General features: G+C 38.8%; 7 protein-coding genes and 1 long non-coding RNA gene across 9 annotated transcripts in view; 4 read left to right on the top strand and 4 right to left on the bottom strand.

Annotated features, from left to right (window-relative positions):
• The window catches only part of LOC125593081 (thioredoxin-like protein YLS8), a 31,113-nt gene extending 14,146 nt beyond the window's left edge, over positions 1–16,967 (top strand). The window contains exons 3-4 of one of the 2 annotated variants that reach the window (XM_048769061.1): positions 13,986–14,108; positions 16,465–16,967. In XM_048769061.1, the coding sequence (XP_048625018.1) occupies positions 13,989–14,108; positions 16,465–16,773 (429 nt within the window). In that variant the 5' untranslated portion in view covers positions 13,986–13,988 and the 3' untranslated portion in view covers positions 16,774–16,967. Of the gene's footprint in view, positions 1–13,985; positions 14,109–16,055; positions 16,183–16,464 lie in introns of those variants that run through there. The other variant, XM_048769064.1, reaches the window with a different exon arrangement.
• BNAC03G03420D (uncharacterized protein At5g23160) lies at positions 501–1,786 on the bottom strand. The gene is made up of 2 exons (XM_013825065.3): positions 1,312–1,786; positions 501–1,082 (listed from the first exon to the last, which is right to left on the bottom strand). The coding sequence occupies exons 1-2, from the start codon at positions 1,657–1,659 to the stop codon at positions 759–761; spliced, it is 672 nt and encodes a 223-aa protein (XP_013680519.3). The 5' UTR covers positions 1,660–1,786; the 3' UTR covers positions 501–758.
• LOC125593083 lies at positions 2,884–3,545 on the bottom strand. Its single transcript, XR_007328993.1, has 2 exons — positions 3,127–3,545; positions 2,884–2,988 (listed from the first exon to the last, which is right to left on the bottom strand). It is a non-coding gene; the product is annotated as an uncharacterized LOC125593083 (long non-coding RNA).
• LOC111214756 (serine carboxypeptidase-like 35) lies at positions 5,331–9,230 on the top strand. Its single transcript, XM_048769029.1, has 8 exons — positions 5,331–5,666; positions 6,844–6,951; positions 7,079–7,267; positions 7,575–7,663; positions 7,767–8,060; positions 8,200–8,336; positions 8,522–8,614; positions 8,855–9,230. The coding sequence occupies exons 1-8, from the start codon at positions 5,396–5,398 to the stop codon at positions 9,111–9,113; spliced, it is 1,440 nt and encodes a 479-aa protein (XP_048624986.1). The 5' UTR covers positions 5,331–5,395; the 3' UTR covers positions 9,114–9,230.
• LOC111210448 (porphobilinogen deaminase, chloroplastic) lies at positions 9,322–11,624 on the bottom strand. Its single transcript, XM_022710845.2, has 5 exons — positions 11,252–11,624; positions 10,261–10,666; positions 9,979–10,185; positions 9,735–9,912; positions 9,322–9,658 (listed from the first exon to the last, which is right to left on the bottom strand). The coding sequence occupies exons 1-5, from the start codon at positions 11,485–11,487 to the stop codon at positions 9,546–9,548; spliced, it is 1,140 nt and encodes a 379-aa protein (XP_022566566.2). The 5' UTR covers positions 11,488–11,624; the 3' UTR covers positions 9,322–9,545.
• A 159-nt stretch (positions 16,968–17,126) lies between the features above and the next one.
• On the top strand, positions 17,127–19,322 carry LOC106384976 (succinate--CoA ligase [ADP-forming] subunit alpha-1, mitochondrial-like). The gene is made up of 7 exons (XM_013824904.3): positions 17,127–17,554; positions 17,706–17,915; positions 18,019–18,189; positions 18,275–18,398; positions 18,634–18,695; positions 18,790–18,871; positions 18,967–19,322. Exons 1-7 carry the CDS (start codon positions 17,315–17,317, stop codon positions 19,107–19,109), a joined length of 1,032 nt encoding a protein of 343 aa, XP_013680358.3. The 5' UTR covers positions 17,127–17,314; the 3' UTR covers positions 19,110–19,322.
• LOC111210449 (pentatricopeptide repeat-containing protein At5g08305-like) lies at positions 19,298–21,667 on the bottom strand. The gene has a single exon (XM_022710846.2). It carries the CDS (start codon positions 21,027–21,029, stop codon positions 19,428–19,430), a length of 1,602 nt encoding a protein of 533 aa, XP_022566567.2. The 5' UTR covers positions 21,030–21,667; the 3' UTR covers positions 19,298–19,427.
• Positions 21,668–22,727: 1,060 nt separating this feature from the next.
• On the top strand, positions 22,728–23,624 carry LOC111210456 (transcription factor TCP21). The gene has a single exon (XM_022710852.2). The coding sequence runs from the start codon at positions 22,805–22,807 to the stop codon at positions 23,507–23,509; it is 705 nt and encodes a 234-aa protein (XP_022566573.1). The 5' UTR covers positions 22,728–22,804; the 3' UTR covers positions 23,510–23,624.
• The last annotated feature ends 508 nt before the right edge of the window (positions 23,625–24,132 follow it).

Here is a 24,132-nt window from a genome sequence, read left to right on the forward strand (position 1 = left end):
AAACCCAATTTTAAAGCTAAAGGGTTAATGATCATCACCAATACTAGTGAAGATCGATAAATTTTCACACACAAAAAAAAAAGTAATATGAAATAAGAAAGATACAGTGATCTCTCTTGCTCTTCCTGTCTCTGTCTCTAACTTCGTTGATCGTGTTTCCTGTATTGATATTACCACTAACTATCTATAGCTTAGAAAAAGAACAAAAATAATAGAAGTGTTTATAATATTTGTGAAGTGTAACGAATTCACCAAAGTAACAATGACGGCTTCAAACTCTTTCACGTGTTCCACGAATAAACCAAACCTCTTATCGACAATAGTTGGAAGTCCAAATTTCTAAATTTCTCGACGACTAGCTAGCTACAAAAAAACCTTATACGTATATAACAAAAGAAAACAAAAAATATACAAAGGAAAAAAAAACTATATATTGCTCATGCTCCTTGATTTATATCACGTAACATCACTGAATATTCCACTCGGACCAATCCAAACGCTATAAAACCAATAAAATTCATATAATAGGCTGCTAAATATTGACTTTTATATAAAAACCACAGACAATATATTATTCATTTGATGTATCCATTCACAACCGAAAACGGAGACAACGTTTATCCATCGCTTAAAAAAAGTGATTACACAATTATAATATATAGAAAACAACGAATAAAAAAAGAGATCGATCGTCACTACAACGAAACGCGATTTTGCCGTCCAAGAAACACGTCCGAAACGACTTTTCTTTTATACGACTATGAATTCAAACGTGCAGAACCGTCGCTAGCGCTGCGTTTTACCAACGCGGCCACGTTTCTGAGACGAGGTAGAGAATAACACCAAGCGGATGTACAGAGAATCGCAAAGACTCGACCCCAAACTAACATGATCACCAGCGTCAATATAATGACCGAAATTCCAATAACCGGGTCAAACTTTCTGACCCGTGAACCGGTTGTCTCCCGAGACGGTTTCGTGTTGGATATTCGTTCAGGACGCGTGTCTTCTCTAGAGGAAGCCAGCGTTTCAGTGGGTTTTGATCGGTCGGTGGTTACGTCTCGTAACTCCTTCGGTTTTGTCTGAATGAATAAACAACAAACAACAAACAACAAACAACAAAAAATAAAGTTTCAAAAATTCAATAAACGATTTATCACATCGGTAGATCCACAAATATGATTTAACCTTTTTAGAAACCAAGAAAATGAGAAAATCATGTTGGTCGGAAAATAAATTTAATTGTCTGAAAATAACTTTCTGACACAATAAAGTGAATTAAGTCTTTTGAGATTGTACGGAGAGAGATACCTCTTTGGTTTCCTGATTCACGGCCTTATCATCAGCCAGAACATTCGTACGATCAGTAGTGATACAACTTATCAGTGAAACGGGCTTCTTCTTATCAGTTTCATTTTCTACACTTGAAGTAGTTATCTCCGTTTCCTCGATCGGCGCCGGTTTGATCTCTCTGTTCTTATAGCGAAACTTAGAACATAGAAGCCACCGACTTCGCTTCTTTTTCTTCTTCATCTCGCAACCCACTTCCGCCGCAACCTTCGCCTTGTCGGAGTATATTTTCCGGGAGAGTCCAAAACATCCTAGAAAATACGAAGAAGACACGGTTCTTTCTCTGGCTCTCTTCTCGGTTTTCGCCATTGAAGTCGAACTGAAGGAAAGGGTCGTTGTGCATTCGTGTTAAGACTTTGAAATATCGCTCCGAGCGGTTGGAATTTATCGCTTTTTTAATTTCATTTAAAATAATAATTCCTACTGATTTCGAAGATACGACGGAGATATCACGGTGCCATAAATTATTAGAGCATCCACAATGGTGGACTTGCTCTTTGAATCCTTAAGATTATTATAGTATTTTTTTTGTTTTTTTTTTGTTAATTTGAATAGTTAAGGACTCCACACTATTTTGTGTGTCCAATGGTGTTTCCCTTTTAGGAGTTCTTAGAAATTAAAAAAAAAATGTAAAAAGTTACCCGCCAAAACCAGCATTCATGTCCATCACATTCCTCACGCTAGACCAGTTTACAGCTAAACGTTCAAGATAGACATCAGATACAATCTCTGACCATTTCTCTGTATCTTTCTTGGATGTTTTTGTGTCAGCCGAAACACTTTGAGGCTTTACACTCACAAGCCGTTTAGGCCATAGCTCAGGCCACTTCTGGACAGTTGAACACTTTTCTAGCTCCATTTTCACCTAAAGCCAAAGTTCAGAAGCAAAGCTGACATCAATTCATTATGGTAACCAAAAGCTAATCCCTAAGCTATTCTAAAAGAACTAGCCAAATCAATGCTTTGCATTAAAATATCATGACTAATATAGGGCTTATATCAGCTATCATTTTCTCCAGCATACGAGACAAACATAACACAAATAGTGGTCCTTGTGAAAAGAAGGAATGCATTAACAAGGACTGACAATAAAATTCAGAGGATATTATACAGAGAATTAGTCTGCAGTTCGGTTAAATATAATGCAAGGCAATTCTCTAGCAAATAAAACTACCCAGCAAATGTTGGCATTCTAATCCTAAAGTCTTACTGCTGGAAGAAAGTTTCTAAAGAAGAGTATAAGTTTCGAATACTTGAATAAATTTCACTTGTCTAAGACAAATAACAAACCTCTTTTATAGCAAGGAGATGGACGGGATCAGGCCCTAGATTACCCTCGCTTGCTGTTGATGGAGTTAATACCTGAACTAGCTTCCTCGGTATTATCTGACAATCAGATCAGAACAGGCATTGATTTAACGACAGTGTGAAACTAGTGTAGTGAAAAATAAAATAATCAAGAACAGTCTGCACCCTTGTTGACATCTTCCCAAGACAACTTACAGTATTTGCACCTCTGGCTTTTGCCTGGTCAGATGTTTCTAACTGCTCGATTCTTCCAACTTTATATCTTCAAAAGAAACAACGAATGTGTCAAAATACAGAAGTCGTGGAGAAGGAAACATACGAATCTGCTTCCTGTAACACACGAACACATGCCTTAATTAGTATCATCAATTAGCACTAAAAGATACCATTTTTAACAGAGGATTTGAATTAAAGTTTTGAACTTTATTAAACAAAGGATTTGAATTAAAAGTTCGAACTTTACGATACCTGAGTCGAGCTTTAGAAAACTCCCAATAGCAACGAGCATAGTGTTGATCTAATCCAGCAAAAGCCCCAATTTTCGACGAACCTGAGGTGAGAACTCGATTGGGATCGGATGAGAAAGCCCCAATTTTTATGAAAATAATCTAGGGTTGGGTGATGAAGAAGAAGAGGAAGATGATAGAGGAGCCATGGTGGGCGATGATGGGGCTAGCGAGGAGAGATTGAGAGAGAGCCAGGGAGGAGATATAGAGAGAGCGAAGGAGAAAGAGGAGGATAAGGAGACACGTGTATTAAGGATCAAGTCCTTCCAATCCTTCTTGAAGGATTGATCCATAGTTAGTTAAGCCAAAATATTATTATTATATTTCATTAACCTTAAGGATTAATGTTAAGGATTCCTTAGGGACCTCCGTTGCGGATGGTCTTACAAATTTTGAACGAATACTTGTGATAAATTACTGTACAGTGAGTTGTATAGTATCGCAAAAAATGCTAAAGCAAAATTTTATAAGGTAATACAGAAATAAAAAGATAACAAATATGGGCAAAATATAGATAGGAAATGAAGTAAATAAAAAAAAAGACAACAGACACATGAAAGTCAACAACTAATTATATATATACAAGCAATTTTTTTAAAAAAAAAAAAATCCTTAAAAAAAACATCTTAAGAACACATTATTATCTTTCAACAAAGAAATACTAAGTGAGAATTAAAGGAATGTCCACTTTCATTTGCCTTTTGGAATTGGTATTCCAAATTTAAGATTATGCATAAAGGTCATCTGCATAAGTTGGAATATTCAAAAATAGTGACAGTGTCTTGTCTTTTATTTATGACGTCACTAGTTCAGACGATATATGAGCAAAATCGTCTACAATAGAGAACCATACTTAGTAAAATAATTATAAAGATAATAACAGTAAGAAAAACAAACAGTGGAAAAATTTGGACAAATATTCATGTTGATAAGATTAATTTAATAATAAAAAAGATAAAACCAAAGTAAGGTAAGGTTTAAAAGAAGAAAAAAATATCGTAGTGTCCACGTTCCCAACTTCTACGTCGGACTTCTTCGTTTAGATGTTTTCGGGATGACCAATTCGAATTAATCAGGATATATTTTAGCAATTTGCAAAAGTCATACTCAGTACAATAAAATATATGGAGAAATTAGAGATTTTCCTTCTTCTGTCTTTTCTTTTTACCTGTGCCCATTTAAAGATCCATTTCATCATTCCATTCAAGACCATATTACGATATGGAGAATATAGATTTGTGAATTAAAAGAAACTATACGATATAAAATAACCTAGACACTTACAAACTATATGTAATATTAAAACACTATACAAGTTTAAGACTCAATAGAAAAGATGTGCAGAACGTACTCCATGCAAACGTCATAAATATTTTTCCCCGTACACAGCTTGCAGGTCAATGCTACATGTAACATGTTCATATCAAAATCAATCAGAAATAAGCGAAAATTTTCATGTTATTTAAATGCAATTAAATACGATCCTTAAATCAGTAACACTGGTGTATTTGAGTTTGGTTCAAGTTAAGTATACATAGTTAATCATTACTTATTGATAGTTGGTTAGTTTAAAACTTTTTAAAAGACTGGTTCTTTTGGTTGTAAAGGAGATACAGATGGAAAAGTTCCAGTAACATCTATGTCATCTAAGCGTTAGAGCATAAAGAAGATGAGACTTAAGGTGGAGTCACCGCGAAGGTCATGGTTTCACAAGAGTCAAGTAGCTGGATGGGTTGAGACTAATGCCGGAGGAAGCAGACGTATTATATTGTAGCCTACCGAGGCCCATTAACAGGATATAACTTCGAAGATGTGAATGCTTTTCTCCAAAGAAGTATCTAGTCAATACTTGAATCTGACATAAAATCATTTATAAAATATTTCCTACTTTTACTAGATACACAATTGAATTGAAAAACTCGCATGAGTTTCAAAGAGTGACATAGTTAGGAAAACAGTAATTTTGTCTTCTACTTTTTTTTTTCCTTTTAAATATCATAAAAGGTTAGAAAATTAAAAATTCACTATGTGCCTCAAGGAAATAAAATAAAACCAAGGCTTAAAACAACTTTCCTGTATAAAAAAAACAAAAGGTTAAAACATAATAATTCACTATGTGCCTTTTAAAGACATGTAGTAAAATTAAAACGTTATAAAAAGAGCTAGTGGGGGCATTTTCTCATCATATCAATAGTTCGTCTTTCTAAAACAGGAGAAGAAAGTGTTTGGCGATGAAAAAGCACGCACTTTGGCTACTATGCGTTCTGGTGTTACCGGCGATAGCCTGGGGCAGGAATCCTGAGAAGAAGGCAACGACTTCGTCCGGGAGGAAGGAAGATGACCTGGTAACCGGTTTGCCTGGACAACCACCGGTTAACTTCAGACATTACGCCGGCTACGTGAATCTCGGGCCACGACAGAAGCAAAAGGCACTTTTCTACTGGTTCTTCGAAGCCCAACGAAACTCCTCAGGTCGTCCTCTTGTCCTCTGGCTCAACGGAGGTCAGTTTCTCTCTCACTCTCTTCTCTTCATTAACAACATTTCTTTGACTAGAAAAGGAGTAATTTCACGTAATTAATAATAAAAAACTTTGTAATGGTTTTTAATTGTGGATTTCAGTCATAAGACTCATAATATAGTGCATTTTGTTTTGTTTTAACAAAAAGTGTGTGTATATTGTTTATTTGGTTTACCTTAGTACTCTTTGTGAAACAGCTTTTAATACTTTATTGTCTCTTTAGGACACTTATACTTGTTATAGTCCAAGTTTTATTAATGTGAAACTGAAAATTGTTCGTATTTATATACATATGTATTAATGTATATATTGTGGCCGTTGCAAATTCATTAGAATCATAAATGATCTATTGTCGACATGTTGCAATTAGTACATCGATAGTTGTTGAAAACTAGCAATCATGTTGCAATAATTTTACAGGTCCCAATATACTATAAAATCAGCAGTGTATATTCGGTAAAACCTTTTAACTTACCGGAGACGTATGTAATTATAATGGTCTGACTCTCTGACAATTATTTGGACTTATATCATTCAGTGCCTTTGTTTTCCCCACTCAACATTCAATGTGCAAAACTCCAAATCCTGTTTCTAGATTGTTTTGTCCTTATATAGTTTCTGTCCACATTCTTGGTAGCTGTTCATTAATTTAACGAATCTAGTACTGGATACTGTTTGTCCTTTTCCACACACGGTTCGCATTCCAATATTATGATATTTAGGAACACGAGAAATATCTACCTCGTGTATTTAAATGGTGATATAGATAAGATGCTCAATATTCAAATACATGGAGTATATACATAGACAAGTATAATAATTTTCAATTTTTACTACAAAAAAAACTTTTAAGTAGGCATGCAAGAATAGGCGGCCTTAGCTTTATATGAATGATTGCGTTGTTGTATTCATCTTTGGTATCCATCGACAGCAACCCGTGACAATATATTGACGTCTTTGTTACAACCCGTGACAATAAATAATCAGTTTGCATGTCTTTTAGTCAAATATATTTTTGTGAAACTTCTCGCCAAATTTCAAAATAATTAAACTTTAAATGTTACATTATGGTAACTCTCTTAATTATACTAAGCAATTCAGTCACTAACTACAAATTGAAAGCATTTACAATATTAAAACTAAAATTATACTATATGCAGGACCTGGTTGTTCATCGATAGCCTATGGAGCTGCACAAGAGCTAGGCCCTTTCCTTGTTCGCGCCGGCGGTGACAACCTTACCTTCAATAAGTTCTCTTGGAACAAAGGTACTTGCATCGAATTAAATTACCATATTTATAATATGATATTTGCATTTAAATATAATGAATACACACACGTATGTAAGTATACAGTATTAGAAGTGGGTTACATTTTTAAAAATATGTTAAGCAGAGGCCAATATGTTGTTCTTGGAAGCACCGGTTGGGGTTGGGTTCTCGTATACCAATAACTCAATGGATCTTCATAAGCTTGGAGATCAAGTTAGTGCAGAGGATTCTCTTGCTTTCTTGATCAACTGGTTCATGAAATTTCCTGAGTACCGATCCAACGAGTTTTACATCGCCGGAGAGAGTTACGCCGGTAAGTGCTTAATCCGGTTTGTTATGAGTTTAATATTTTTAATATTTTATTTTATCGAAATTGGTCTGAAACCATTACATATATATATATATATATTTTTTTTTTTTGTAACACCCTGAAACCATTACATATAATATAACAAATTTAAACATATGAAATAAAGGTAAATAATAAAAAAACTGTTTTCTCCACACTGAAAATAATGAAGACAATCAATGGTCACTATATTTTTATTAGAGTTTTTTTTTTGGATTAAGGTTCTCCAAAATCAATATGTATATGAAATTATATTCTTTTTCTTAATTAGGTCACTATGTTCCACAACTTGCGAATGCCATTTACGACAGGAACAAGAAGGTTACAAGAGGCTCGCACATCAATCTTAAGGGTTTCATGGTATGTACTAATTAAGTAGTAAGGTTACTTGCGGACACAAGGAAAAACAAACTTTTCTTGCAATATATAAAAGGTATTCATGGTTAAGTGACTGCTTTTGCAGATTGGTAACGCGGTGATCAATGAGGAAACAGACATGGCAGGACTAGTGGACTACGCATGGAGCCACGCTATAGTATCTGACGAGATCCACAGCAACATCCATGGCATGTGCCGTTTTGAGGAAGAGCAAAAGAGCAACCAGACCGTAGAATGTAACGACAATTTCAAAGCTTTCATGGAAGCTTACAGCGATATCGATATATACAGCATCTATACGCCCGTTTGCCTCTCCTCTTCGTCTTCTTCTCCAAGAAAACCTAAACTCATCGTGTCTCCTCGTCTCCTAACTTCACACGTACGTATACATGTACTATGCAAATTTACTAATAAAATTTAGGGATAATATATTAGTTTATGGTAATGTAGTGTAACGATCATCTTTCATCTTAATTCCTTCTCAAAGTTGATTAGTTTTAATGTTTTTAAATGTTCAGGACTTGTGGGATAGCTTACCGGCCGGGTATGATCCATGCACTGAAGGTTATGCCGAAAACTATTTTAACCGGAAAGATGTGCAGCTTGCACTTCATGCGAACGTTACAAACCTTCCTTATCCGTATTCTCCTTGCAGGTTAGTCCTAGTTACGTTGCGTATAGTACTAGCAATGACTAGGGACTCGATTCATTTAACTTTAAATGTTATGAGTTATTACAATTAGTATAACATTTTAGTAAGTAAAGATGGACAAACCGTTTATAGTTTGACCACGTATCTAAAGAACACATTTTACATGTATGTATATGTGTGTGATTCAGTGGGGTAATAAAAAGATGGAATGATGCTCCTCCCACCGTGATTCCCATCATCCAGAAGCTTTTGGCAGGCGGCCTCCGCATCTGGATCTATAGGTATATTATCTATCTTCTTTGAAATTGTGAAATTGCTAAGCGGTAATTAGGCGTCTGATAAAAGATTAGTGCTTAGGCGGGTGACTAGGCGTTTTTGCTTCCCTATACCGATTTTCTAAACACAAGATTTTTTTTATTGTATAGAAATTCTAGATGAAATTGAAGAAAAAAATATAATAACTATATATATATACTTTCGTTAATCACTCTACTTATTTATTGGTTTGATTCTGGATATAGTGGAGATACGGATGGGAGAGTTCCAGTAACATCTACACGTTATAGCATAAAGAAGATGAGACCTAAGGTGGTGTCACCGTGGAGGTCATGGTTCCACAAGAGTCAAGTAGCTGGATGGGTTGAAACTTACGCCGGAGGATTAACCTTTGCCACCGTGAGAGGAGCCGGTCATCAGGTTCCGGTCTTTGCTCCAGCCCAATCTCTTTCCTTATTCTCTCACTTCCTTTCTTCCACCCCTTTGCCTTCAAAGCGTTTCTGATCATTACCGCCACCAAATCATGCCAAGTTGTTGTTATGTTTTGAAACTGTCGTTTGGTACACTTATGTACCCAATTGATATAATGAGTTTCAAATGATTAATAAAATATTTTAAACATTGCGTTTGTTGATATTAATATTTTATTTTTGTCTTCATATTTAGAATTTTGGAGATTATATTAGTAATCTAGTATTTGACCTTTCAACGCTGGTGCAAAAGTCTATGTTTATTAGTTGTTCCTCTATAGATATTAAAAAAAGGGTACAATTTCAAGAGAATGTAATCTAAATACAACAATCAACACAGTAAGGTTATACTTCTCTCAAAAATTACAACAAATTTAGGTGGAAGACGTTGGAAACACTCCTAAACCCTAGACACTGTCCATACAACAGCCATCATTCTTAATTTAACTTCTTCTTCATTGAATGGTTAGTTTCCGAAGAAGCCAGGACCAGCAAGAGAAAGCAGCTCTTGCCCAGCGTCTTTCCCCATCTTGACCATGTCCTCAAACACGTACGGACCTTTTCTTGAGGTCTCAAGAACTGTCACCAAAGATTAAAAAGATAAGAAATAAATAAATGTTTCTCAGATAAGAAATTTATAGAAATGTTTTCATACCTCGAGTACCGTCAGGGGAAGCAACCAATCCTCTGAAGAAACAGTTGCCTTCTTCGTCCTTAGCCGCGTATCCAGCAATAGGAGTACGGCACGAGCCATCAAGCGTCTCAAGAAACGCTCTCTCGCATGCAACCGCTAGCCTTGTCTCCTCGTGGTTCAGCGAAGCTAAGTAACTTGCCTACATATGTAAGCATATCAGAGATGCAAATCCAATAGTAAACATCATCAGAGAGCTTGACATTACCATTTTATCATCATCCGTTCTGCAGGCGATTCCGATTGCTCCTTGAGCAACAGCTGGAAGCATTTCATCGAGAGACAAGACCGATGCGACATTCTCTGTCATACTCAATCTCTTGAGACCAGCTAATGCCAATAGAGTTGCATGGACTTTCCCTCCTTGTAGCTTCGATAGTCTTGTCTGCACATTCCCTCTAAAGTTCTCTTCAACCTGCAGAGACAACAAAACTCATAAGAAACAACAAAATAAGAACCATCAGTCCCTTTCACCAAGTGAAAAACTTACAGCTAATGAAGGATACTTGTGAAGTATCTGAGACTTTCTCCTGAGAGAAGCTGTTCCCACAACGCTTCCAGCTGGAAGCTCAGCTAGTGAAGCTGCAGTCAGACAGATAAACGCATCTCTGACATCCTCACGCACTAAGTTGCAAGGTAGAATCGTTTTCTCGGGTAGATAAGTAGGGACATCCTTCATCGAATGGACTGCTATGTCGATGTGACCGTTTATCAAAGCCTCGTCTATTTCTTTGGTGAAAAGACCTTTTCCACCGATGTCAGCAAGCGGCTGAGAGAGGATCTTGTCACCGGTGGTTTTGATAATTTCGATGTGGATGGCTCCGTCTTCGGTGAGCTCCGGGTGTTTTGCTTGGAGCTTTGCTCGTGTCTCGTAGGCTTGAGCAAGAGCTAGAGGACTGTCCTACACAGTGAGAGTACATAAGCAGAAAGAAAACAAAGATGATAAATACTCATCAGAAGCTAAACTCAATCTACCAGTAATCACAATGCTAATCCACCACAATACTACTAATAACATCAGACCTAAACTCAATCCGCCAGTGATGCAATCCGAATCCACTACATTTCATCTCTAATCACAATACTAATCACACTAAATCATCCAACTATCTACATGGTAAAGAAGTGACATTGTCCACACTCATCAGAGCTAAACTCAATCCACCACTAACCACAAGACAAGATTTAGCTACTAGAACAAACACAGAAACAATGCATAGATTGTCGAAGGAGAACCACAAGCACAACATTTCATCTCTAAACCATCCAAACATCTACATAAACACACCAAATGATTGACATTGTCCACTATAACTCACTCAAACCCCCCATGAAGCTGATCCAAACAGAGGACTGATCAAAATCGAGACTTTGAATCAGAACTAAACAAACAAAGGCAAACCCATTACAATTCAAACGTTCATAGACTCAGAACAGATCAGTGAGCCACACGAGAAGCAATAAAGAGAGAAACTTTTTACCTTCCCCGTGTACCAATTCTGATGATAGCAGTTCGTTTCTTCTCTTCCACAGCAACACAAGCTCTAACAACGCCAAAGGAGCTCCGTTTCCGGCGACATTTAGCTAGAGAAGGAGAAGTGATCCGCGGAAGCGAGAATCCGATGACGGAGACAGAGTTGACCGGGGAAGAGGGTTGACGACGCAAGAGAGAGACTTTGTTGTGAGCTTGATGGAAAGAGGACGAATAGATATCCATGGATCCTGCGAAGAGCTCAGAGAAGTAAGATTTGGAATCGTTGAGAGAGATTTAGAGGGAAAAAAGAGAGAGTGAGCTTCAAATGGAGAATTGATAGCTCTTTCTGATCTCTACGAAGATTTTAGATAGGATAGTTTAGATTGTAGTACCGAAGTAATCACCTACGGTAGCCCATACCAGAGTTACGTGGTCTAATACGTTTCCCACCGTCCATTTTTCAAATCTCGCTGAGTCATACTTATTGGGCGCACGAACGTTTAATTATTTAATAGGTCTAGGCTCAATTTATGGACTCTTATAAGTGTATGGGAACCTTTTTCACCGTCTGTTTATCAATTTCGTGGACCCATTATTATTGGACCTAACTAAAACGTAACAGCTAGTCCAAATCAGTCTGTTCTCGGGTTGGGTCGGGTCATAATAGTCGGTCATCGTCGTTAATAAAAAATTAGGGCACGAAATAGATTGAAATGGTTGCTACGAGACGATGTCGTACCTTCTACCTCACTTGCATACCGGGTGGTCTGTTGATCAGGCGATTCTAGCCGAGGAAGAGCGTCTCGTGGTCATACTTTTCGGCCATGATTGGAATGAAACCTGTATGCAGGTATAGTTTCTTCCATCTTCAATTTGATTCGATTTGGGTTCCTTAATTTCGAATTAGGGATCTGATTTTGATTTTTGATTTTACTTGGATGAAGTGTGACTCTCTTCCTTGTACGTGAGAGCATTAATTTGCATGCAAGGGTCGACACAAAACCAAGTTTACATCTGATAATGATGTAATTCAATGTAGTTCATGTTTCAATATATGTCTGAAACAGACTAATTTTTTTTTCCACAGTATGAAATATCAACTCTCGATGTTGATCTTGATTTTTTTTATTTTAGATGGATGAAGTCTTTTGCTCTCTTCCTTGTACGTAAGAGCATTAAGTTCATAGCTGCTAGTTCCTCATTCAAGATATGAATGAAACAAACATTTTTATTTTATTTTTGACATAAGAATATCAACTTTTCCTCATCTTCCTCTTCCTATTCTTTTTCCTCATCTTCCTCTTCCTCACATCGACATGGATATGGATTATAGCTATAATGAAGCTAGCGATAATGAGTCTAGCACATGTGAATCAGCAAAGGGGAATCGCCTTTTGTACTCACTGCCTCCTCGTCCGGGGTTTGGAACAAACGGTCGCATAATACCGCTTGTGTCTAACCATTTCCAAGTCACTCTTGCCAATCTTCCGGAATATTTCTACCGATAAAGGGTAGGTTTTCATTTCATCTATTTTTTTGTTTTCAGTTTTCAATGATATATAATCTTGCTGTCTTGAACATGTAAATTTCGTCCATAATGGTGCGCGCAGCCCTATTGATCAGAAAGGGATTGGAAGAGAACTCCTTGACCTGGTTCACAGGGTTTATGACTCCGATTTTGTTGGCATAGAGTTTATCTATGATGGAGACCACATGGTGTTTACGTTGGGTTCTTTGCCCGATAGGCATAATGATTTTCCTGTGGTTCTTGGGATGAATTCTTCAACCATGTAAAAGTTATCAATCACTTTCGTCCTTCACTTGAGTGCTTTAGTTTTGATTCTGACTGACAAATTATATCTCATGCAGGACTAACCCTCTCAAGTCAGTTGAAGTCTCGTTCAACGCTGCTCGCAATCTCGAAATCCCTCTTCAGTCTCTTGTTAACGCTATGCGTGGGCAGGAATCCCCGAATTCACTGGAGGCAATAAGGGTTTTGGACATCATCTTACATCAGCATGCTGCTAGACAGTGTGTATATGTTTTCTTTCATGATACTATTATATCTTTGGCGTTGTCTCTCTAATAATAACCTCGGGGAAAACACTGCAGGGGTTCCCTACGTGTGAGACGGTCTTTTTTCCACAATGAAAGCCGCGAACCAATTGGTCCTAACATCTTGGGATGTAGAGGATTCCACTCAAGTTTTCGGACAACGCAGGGTGGAATGTCACTTAACATGGCTAAATAGTTTCACCTGTTTGTATTTGTTTTCTCTTTGTAGCAGTAATTTTTAGTGTCTAATGTTTTGTTTTGTTCTCATGCTAGACGTTAAAACCACAACGGTCATCAAGCCTGGTCCGCTTAGTGATTTTCTGATTGCTGACCAAGGTGCACGTGATGTGTACGATGTCGACTGGTCTAAGGTGATCGACTAATACTAATTACATGATATTTGGTCTAACCAGGTTCCTTTATCTTCGCTATTAGCTCCAACTTCTGACACCGTTTAATTATTTAATGGGCCTAGGCTCAATTTATGGACTCTTATAAGTGTATGGAAACCTTTTTCACCTTCTGTTTATCAATCTCGTGGACCCATTATTATTGGGCCTAACTAAAACGTAACAGCAAGTCTAAATCAGTCTGTTCTCGGGTCGGGTCGGGTCGGGTCATAATAGTTGGTCATCGTCGTTAATAAAAGATTAGGGCACGAAACGGATTGAAATGGTTGCTACGAGACGATGTCGTACCTTCTACCTCACTTGCATTCCGGGTGGGCTGTTGATCAGGCGATTCTAGCCGAGGAAGAGCGTCTCGTGGTCATACGTTTCGGCCATGATTGGGATGAAACCTGTATGCAGGTATAGTTTCTTTCATCTTCAATTTGATTCGATTTGGGTTCCTTAATTTCGAATTAGGGATTTGATTTTGATTTTTGATTTTACTTGGATGAAGTGTGACACTCTTTCTTGTACGTGAGAGCATTAATTTGCATTGCATGGGTCGACACAAAACCAAGTTTACATCTGATAATGATGTAATTCAATGTAGCTCATGTTTCAATGTATGTCTGAAACATACTAATTTTTTTTTCCACAGTATGAAATATCAACTCTCGATGTTGATCTTGATTTTTTTTATTTTCGATTGATGAAGTGTTTTGCTCTCTTCCTTGTACGTGAGAGCATTAAGTTCATAGCTGCTAGCTCCTCATTCAAGGTATGAATGAAACAAACATTTTTATTTTATTTTTGACATAGGAATATCAACTCTTTATTAACTCTTCCTCATCTTCCTCTTCCTATTCTTCTTCCTCATCTTTCTCTTCCTCACATCGACATGGATATGGATTATAGCTATAATGAAGCTAGCGATAATGAGTCTAGCACATGTGAATCAGCAAAGGAGAATCGCCTTTTGTACTCACTGCCTCCTCGTCCGGGGTTTGGAACAAACGGTCGCATAATACCGCTTGTGTCTAACCATTTCCAAGTCATTCTTGCCAATCTTCCGGAATATTTCTACCGATACAGGGTAGGTTTTCATTTCATCTAGTTTTTTGTTTTCAGTTTTCAATGATGTGTAATCTTGCTGTCTTGAACATGTAAATTTCGTCCATAATGTTGGGCGCAACCCTATTGATCAGAAAGGGATTGGAAGAGAACTCCTTGACCTGGTTCACAGGGTTTATGACTCTGATTTTGTTGGCATAGAGTTTATCTATGATGGAGACCACATGGTGTTTACGTTGGGTTCTTTGCCCGATAGGCATAATGATTTTCCTGCGGTTCTTGGGATGAATTCTTCAACCACGTAAAAGTTATCAATCACTTTCGTCCTTCACTTGAGTGCTTTAGTTTTGATTCTGACTGACAAATTATATATCATGCAGGACTAACCCTCTCAAGTCAGTTGAAGTCTCGTTCAACGCTGCTCGCAATCTCGAAATCCCTCTTCAGTCTCTTGTTAACGCTATGCGTGGGCAGGAATCCCCGAATTCACTGGAGGCAATAAGGGTTTTGGACATCATCTTACATCAGCATGCTGCTAGACAGTAAGGGTTTTGGACATCATCTTACATCAGCATGCTGCTAGACAGTAAGTGTGTATATGTTTTCTTTCATGATACTATTATATCTTTGGCGTTGTCTCTCTAATAATAACCTCGGGGAAAACACTGCAGGGGTTCCCTACGTGTGAGACGGTCTTTTTTCCACAATGAAAGCCGCGAACCAATTGGTCCTAACATCTTGAGATGTAGAGGATTCCACTCAAGTTTTCGGACAACGCAGGGTGGAATGTCACTTAACATGGGTAAATAGTTTCACCTGTTTGTATTTGTTTTCTCTTTGTAGCAGTAATTTTTAGTGTCTAATGTTTTGTTTTGTTCTCATGCCAGACGTTAAAACCACAACGGTCATCAAGCCTGGTCCGCTTAGTGATTTTCTGATTGCTGACCAAGGTGCCCGTGATGTGTACGATGTCGACTGGTCTAAGGTGATCGACTAATACTAATTACATGATATTTGGTCTAACCAGGTTCCTTTATCTTCGCTATTAGCTCCAACTTCTGACACCGTTTAATTATTTAATGGGCCTAGGCTCAATTTATGGACTCTTATAAGTGTATAGAAACCTTTTTCACCTTCTGTTTATCAATCTCGTGGACCCATTATTATTGGGTCTAACTAAAACGTAACAGCAAGTCTAAATCAGTCTGTTCTCGGGTCGGGTCGGGTCGGGTCATAATAGTCGGTCATCGTCGTTAATAAAAGATTAGGGCACGAAACGGATTGAAATGGTTGCTACGAGACGATGTCGTACCTTCTACCTCACTTGCATTCCGGGTGGGCTGTTGATCAGGCGATTCTAACCGAGGAAGAGTGTCTCGTGGTCATATGTTTCGGCCATGATTGGGATGAAACCTGTATGCAGGTATAGTTTCTTCCATCTTCAATTTGATTCTATTTTGATTCCTTAATTTCGAATATCATATACTCTCGTTCTATAAAGTTACGATCTTTTGTTTCGATTGCTTGAAAGTTTTAAGCCATTAGTGTCTTCTTTAGCTTGGAACCGATGAGAATTAGGGGTTTATTGTGTGCTCGTGTTGTTGTCTGATTCATTATTTGTTTACATTTGGTTTTAAGCCATTAATGTGTTGTTTAGCTTGTGCTACTGTTGTGGTCTGATTAAATGATTTTGATCTGATGTTAGATGGATGAGGAGTTGGCATCAGTTGCTGAGACGATCAAGAACTTTGCGGTGATATATCTGGTGGACATAAGTGAGGTTCCAGACTTCAACACCATGTACGAGCTCTACGATCCATCGACGGTCATGTTCTTCTTCAGGAACAAACACATTATGATCGATCTTGGAACTGGTAACAACAACAAGATCAATTGGGCTATGAAGGACAAGCATGAGTTTATTGATATCATTGAGACCGTCTTCCGTGGTGCAAGGAAGGGTCGTGGGCTCGTGATTGCTCCAAAAGATTACTCCACCAAATACTGCTACTAACCCAACACATTGGAGTTTGTTTCAGAAAAACATTAGATCAAAAAACTCTTTCATGTTGAGTGGTTATGGTCATTTGGAATAATCCTAAGAACTTGTTGCATACATATGCTTTGATGATTTGTGATTCCTGCTTGCTTACTCGTTTCGGCTGTTTGCCATTTATGTATACAATTGCTTCAGACATGAATTATAGTTTATGTTGAACAAGGAGCAAAAAAGTAGTAAGCACTATATTTTTAATTTGAGGATTAACGAAGATCTTAATATATTTTTGAATATTAGTATTCAATAGCAGAGTATCAAAGTATATACCAAAAAATGTCCATAATCTAGAAATATTGGGTTTGGGCTAAAATTTCAGACAAGTCTTAAAGAGAAGAAGCCTGTTTTGTCGGCTTTTGATCGGCTGATTCTTCTTCAAACGAACCTCGCTTGACATTTCTTTTGCCATTCATTTCCGATTTCGCCTTCACACAGTTTAGGGCTCCTCCCCCACGTTAAATTCAGATCGGAGAGAACTAAGGAGAAGAACTAGCCAATCATGTCCAGGCAAGTCGCAAGGAGGCTCATCGGATCTCTGTCATCAAAAGCTCGCCGTTGCTCAAGCGAAGTTTTCCCGTCGTGCCAGACTCTCAGTTCGCTGACCCAATCTCGCTCCTTCGCGTCGGATCCCCCCGCGGCCGTCTTCGTCGACAAAAACACCAGAGTCATGTGTCAAGGCATCACCGGAAAGAACGGGACTTTTCACACTGAACAAGCCATTGAGTACGGCACCAACATGGTAAGTAAAGTCTTCACCTTTTAAAGTTTTCTTCTTTAAAATTCGAATTGAAAAGAACTCTTATTGATCCTGGAGATGTCATTGTTGACGATTTGATTTAAAGGTTGTGGCTTTATGTTAATTTTGTGTGTGTTTGTTGTGTAATATATAGGTGGCAGGAGTGACACCAAAGAAGGGTGGAACAGAGCACTTAGGCCTCCCTGTTTTCAACTCTGTTGCTGAAGCCAAGGCTGAGACCAAAGCCAATGCTTCTGTGATTTACGTTCCTGCGCCTTTCGCTGCTGCTGCTATTATGGAAGGTATACAAGCTGAGTTGGATCTTGTTGTCTGCATCACCGAAGGAATCCCTCAACATGACATGGTAATATTACCATCATCATAAGTTACATAGGGTTGGATACTCATGTGGTTTGGCTCTTTTAGACTAATCTGACTTGGGATCTTTGTGGTGTTTTTTATTTAAGGTACGCGTAAAGCATGCTCTTAACAGCCAGTCAAAAACTAGGCTGATTGGTCCAAACTGCCCTGGGATTATCAAGCCTGGTGAATGCAAGATTGGGATTATGCCTGGATACATCCACAAGCCTGGCAAGATTGGGATTGTCTCTCGTTCTGGAACCTTAACTTATGAAGCTGTAAGCTCTTTTCTTCTTTACTTGTATTGCCTTTGGTGTTTGTTGTCTCTCTCAATCTTAAATATGTTGTTGCTTTCGGTTTTAGGTTTTCCAAACAACTGCAGTTGGTCTAGGCCAGTCTACTTGTGTAGGAATCGGTGGGGATCCTTTTAACGGGACAAACTTTGTTGACTGCTTGGAGAAGTTCTTTGTTGATCCTCAGACAGAAGGTAATGTCTCTGAACCCATGGTAACTTATCTGTTTCATTGTTTCCTCTAAATAGATGAATCTTAAAGATCACTGTAATAGAACAACCACATGGTAACCTAATCATTTTAGACTGCAAGATTCTTGTTTTAGAAGGCTTTGATTCCTTTAGTTCCTGTCTCTTCTTAGTGTAGTTAGTACCTCAAGATGGAAACTAAGAAACATGGAAACTAAGTAGAGACAGGTGGCTGTTTCAGGTATTGTTCTCATTGGAGAAATAGGAGGCACTGCTGAAGAAGATGCTGCAGCTTTGATAAAGGTAATATAACCAACTTTGAATCTCTTTCACTTTCACTTTGGTCGGGGTCTATCTATTTGCAACTCAACTTTGGTTGTTTGATGATTATAAACAGGCAAGTGGTACTGAGAAGCCTGTTGTTGCTTTCATTGCTGGACTCACTGCACCACCGGGTCGTCGAATGGGTCATGCAGGAGGTATTTTCATAAGCAAACCATCTAATGCCTAAACAGTATTTACTACTTTTGGTTCTTTGCTCTCATTTGCTTCTCTGGTTTTTTGTTTGTTGCAGCTATTGTTTCCGGTGGGAAAGGGACAGCTCAGGACAAGATTAAGAGTCTAAATGATGCAGGAGTGAAGGTTGTTGAATCACCGGCTAAGATAGGAGCGGCTATGTATGATCTCTTTAAAGAAAGAGGTCTTTTGAAGCAGTGAAGTTGAGTCTCACACTCACTAGCTCCTTCTTCTTGAAACCTTCAAGAAGAAAACAAACAAGAAACCCTAATTCATCAACCGTTGATGGATGGATTGCACATTCTTTTGGGGTTGTTTTTCTAATTCGATGATAATCAAAAGATTCGACAATGAGAAGATAAAAAACAGCTTTTGTTTACATGCTTGAATGAATAAATTGAAATTGCTTTGAAATTTCATTACAAGATATTTATATTGGGCTTGTCTAATGATAACTTCCACCGCAAGAAATCAAAAGTTTAGGTAAAAAAAATCTAGGAAAGCCCTACTGTATTATGATCAAAAACAAATACAATTACAGTTCTCACTATCGACATTGAGATCCATCCAAGTACTAACCAGATGTAACGCTGCGTAGATCTTCTCAAAGTCTAAATGCGTTTTGTCATGAGCTATGAATCTATGCCGCATTCCATTCAATTCAATTATACTGTGTCCTGCAACTTTCTTCACTCCTTTCTTCTCCATTGCTTCTCTCATAGACCTCGCCGCGCCAAACCGCTTGTTGATCGCATAAACGTTAGCTAGTCCGACATATCGTCCATCATTATCCGGTTGCAGCGCCACAAGCCTCTTCCCAACTGTCTCCGCAAGCTCCCAGTCTCCATGGTTTATACACCCGTTAAGCAAAGCACCCAACATCGAACCGGTAGGTTCCATCGGCATTTCGGATATAAAACCGTACGCATCTTTAACCAGACCGGCACGGGAAAGCACGTCGACCATACAAGCGTAATGCTCGCTCTTTGGTTCCGCTCCGCTTTTCTCGAGACTCTTAAACAAATACCAAGCTTCTTTCACTAACCCGCCGTGGGAGCAAGCAGCAAGCAAGCACAAGAATGTTATCTCGTCCGGTTCAAACTCGGATTCTTGCATTTTGTGAAACAATTGGAGAGACTCTCTTATGAAACCGTGACTCGCAAGCCCCCCAATCATAGCATTCCACATCAATACATCAGTTTCCTTAACGTTTGCTCCACAAAACACCCCCCAAGCGTCTCCTATCGACCCGGATTTAGCATACATATCGATAAGAGACGTCTGCAACATAACTGTCAAAGGCAAATGCTTATCCACTATATACCGATGCACCGCCTTTCCTCTGTTCAGCGCACCCAAGTGAGCACAAGCGCACAACACACTAACCATAGTAACTTCATTAGCCTTTGCGTTACTTACTCTCATCATCTCATCAAATACTTCAAGAGCTTCGCTATACTCTCCGCTCTTTACATACCCATCTACCATAGAGCTCCACGACACAACATCTCTCTCAGTCATTTCATTAAACACCTGTCTCGCGGAAACAACATCCCCGCACTTCGCGTACCCATCCAAGATAGAATTCCAAGTGACCAAATTCTTATCAGGCATTTCATCGAACACCTTGCGAGCGGAAACACTATCTCGCAACGAACCATACATATGGATAAGAGAGTTGCATATATACAAATCCCACACAAACCCATTTTTCAAGACTGACGAATGAAACGACCCGCCAAGTTTTCTATTCATAAGACGTGAATTTGATTTCAGGAGGAACGGATAAGTCATGTGATCTGGTGAGAATCCGTTTCTCAACATTTGGATATAAGCACGGATCGTTCTCTCGGGGGTTTTGCTATTGGAGAAGCCTCGTATAACGAAGTTCCAGCTGAAAGCCGGAGGATTTGGTAATCTCGTCAAGAATCTGTAAGCGTAATCGACGTCGCCTGAGGGAGAGAGAGCGGAGAAGGAGAGAGCGCGAGAAGCGAAAGGTTCTTCCTCGGAGAGACCGAGTGTGATCAGAAGGGCGTGAGTTTTGACTAGCTCTGACATTGACTTCCATCGGTGAAGGAGAATCGAGTTCGCGAAGAGAGACGATGATGATGACTTCAACATTCACTTCAGCTGGATTTTAAATTTCGTTATGATCGCGAATCGGTTTTATTTCATTTTTTCAAATAATTACAAATGAAGCCCTGAGGTTTTTAAAATAGGATAAATGACCCGCTTGCATTTTGTAATCCTTTAATTAAACCCCCAACGTCTTTAAAGAGACCAAAGGACCCTGATGGTGTACTTAATCCCAATCTTTGTTTGTTGCTACTCCCTGGAGATATGACTGATAGTAACTTGCTAGATCCTGGAATGTTGAGTTGATTTGGATATTCGTGACCACTGTTACAGAGACTATATTATTACAAAGTCAAAATGCATAGATTTTGTTTAGGAGTGACATGTCTTAATAGGATCCAAACCGATTCAAGACTTGATTAAACTATAGAATCTCTACACTCAACAATTACTCTTTTAAAACTTTTTAAACTGTCTAGCAGCTAACCAACTCAAAGATTGTTGCTACTCTGTATATACGGCTACAATCCACTACAACCCGCATAGACTAATCACAATGCTTTTTTTCCTTGCTATGAACTAATTACAATTCTATGCGCTAGGCTAAAAAAATGACCAATAAACCACAAGAATAACCAAAAGTTCAATCCATGTTATCGTGAAGGGAACCCAAGAAAAAGGGTTTTATCGATGGTCACAGTTTGCTAAATTTTCAGCAAAAGAGAAGATAAAAATATCCTTATCCTCAACACAAGATGACGTGGATCGTTCTGATTGGTTGAGTCAGTGGCGAAAATCTAAGGCATGGCCAAGTGAAAACTAGGAAAAGATTCTTGTATGATGAAACACGAGTTGATTCTTCTTTTGTCAGAAGTGTCACTTTCTTTATCTTGGTCCACACCATATAATAATTTCTTTTTTTGAGAAAAGATAGTAGTATTAATTTCAAAAATAAATAAATGAGAATGGGCTCCAGCTGTTTATCACATTTGACAATTGTCAAATGATTCGTACGATTATGTGTTCACTTTTGGTAATTGGGTGATCATTAGCAATAATTAGTGTCTAAACTTTACAAACTATAGATGCGTTTATCCAGCTAACCGATAACTAATCATTTAAAACATGAAGTAGTAGATGCTTCATATCATGCGAGCGGATCGTCGAATCGGAATGGTTGTAACTTGTAACCATTGTCAGAAAGTGCGTACTCGTCATTTTATTGGAGCCAGCCATCTATATTAGAAACACAAAACACAGAGTGATCTAAAAATTAGTATAGTAATAGATATACTTAAATTAATTATATAAATAAACAAAATCGTAATCAGTGCAGATGTAAAGTCGACTCACCAAATAATTACGTCATTGATTGTCTCTTATCCCACTTCTGTCACCTTGGGCCCTCTCGACGACCGATCGTTTTAGCACAACTTTTCAACTAACGTGGAAACTGTAAATTGGAAACAGTTTTGCAAACTACTCCACATGATTTGCTCCCCACTGCCACCATGAATCAATCCTAATGACCCTTAATTAAGTACTCGTGTGATTAAGCATCGCCTGTAATTCCGACAACCAAATATCTATGGGACCCACATTCTAACCCCAAAATAACTTAAAGTCTCATGCCGGACCGTGGTCCCTACGCTACAGTCAACACCAGAGTCAGCGCGTGAGCTTAAACGCGTCCCTCGCATAAGTGAGCTGTGTGGGGGACCCACCAACAGCCATGTGCCCTACTTCCTGTCTCCACCAGCTTCTTGCTAAACGACTCTTTAAAATCATTTACCTCTCAAATTCTCTCTTCCGGCACCCCCATGACGAGCAACGACGGATCAGTGCCTAACGGCGTCATAGTGGAGCATCCGTCAGTAGTTAATAAAGGAGCTCTTAACGCCGTGAAGAAGCCACCGGCTAAGGATCGACACACCAAAGTAGACGGGAGAGGGAGACGGATTCGTATGCCGATCATATGCGCAGCTCGTGTTTTCCAGCTGACCAGAGAACTAGGTCACAAATCAGACGGCCAGACCATAGAGTGGCTCCTACGCCAAGCTGAACCTTCTATAATAGCCGCCACAGGAACAGGCACAACTCCGGCGAGTTTCTCCACCGCTTCTCTCTCCACTTCTTCCTCGTTTACACTCGGGAAACGAGGCGTGAGAGCGGGGGAGGGAGAAGCTGGCGCCGGAGGAGGAGGGTTAACCGTTGGACCCACAATGGGGGCTTCTTTGATGAGTGGTGGTGGGTTTTGGGCGGTTCCGGCGAGGCCGGACTTCGGACAAGTATGGAGTTTTGCCGCCGGAGCTCCACCGGAGATGTTGTTTACACAGCAGCAGCAAGCAGCTACTCTATTCGTCCGACAACAGCAGCAACAACAAGCTTCAGCTGCAGCTGCAATGGGTGAGGCTTCAGCAGCTAGAGTCGGGAACTATCTTCCTGGTCATCATCTTAACTTGCTTGCTTCTTTGTCGGGTGGGAATACCGGGTCGGGTCGGAGGGAAGAGGATAACCCACGTTAAAAAAAAGGTCTTGTATTTTGTGTTCTTTGGATTAGGGATACTTGAGTATGTATAGAAAACTTATCTGTGTTTTATGTATTCTAAAATGGTTTAACGAGTACTTAATTTGTGTGTTTTTGTTGCTCAGGTTTTAGTAAATTTTTAGATTATTGCATTGCTTAGGGTTTCAGGGTTTAAGAATATTTTGTTTAAGAATTTGTTAAGGAGAGGCAGTGAGGTCGATTGATTGATTGTTGTTACTAAAAACGCCATAATGGACAAAGCTCATTGTACATTATGTGCATGATTTCTTTTATGGTTCTCGCCAGTGAAGTTGAGCCCACAGGAACTATTGAATATTGATCTCTCCTCACAACCGGGACAAAGGATTGTAATTCTGAATGTTTCTCGTGACTTGTATGAATGTTAGAATTGAAGATAAGAAAACAAAAAGGTGTATGTCAAGTTCTTGTGAAGTGGTCCTTGTCTTATTGATTTTTTTTTGGTAATTATTGATTATTTGATGTGAGGTAGTAAACTTTGTGCTTGCTCTCTTTTTGGCAAAACTAGTTTCTATAAACTTACAAGTGGTTTCTCGTGACATGTTCGACCGGATGAAAAAAATGCTGGACGCCTTGGACTAT

Source organism: Brassica napus, chromosome A3 (assembly GCF_020379485.1).
Source record: "Brassica napus cultivar Da-Ae chromosome A3, Da-Ae, whole genome shotgun sequence".
Taxonomy (NCBI): Eukaryota; Viridiplantae; Streptophyta; class Magnoliopsida; order Brassicales; family Brassicaceae; genus Brassica; species Brassica napus.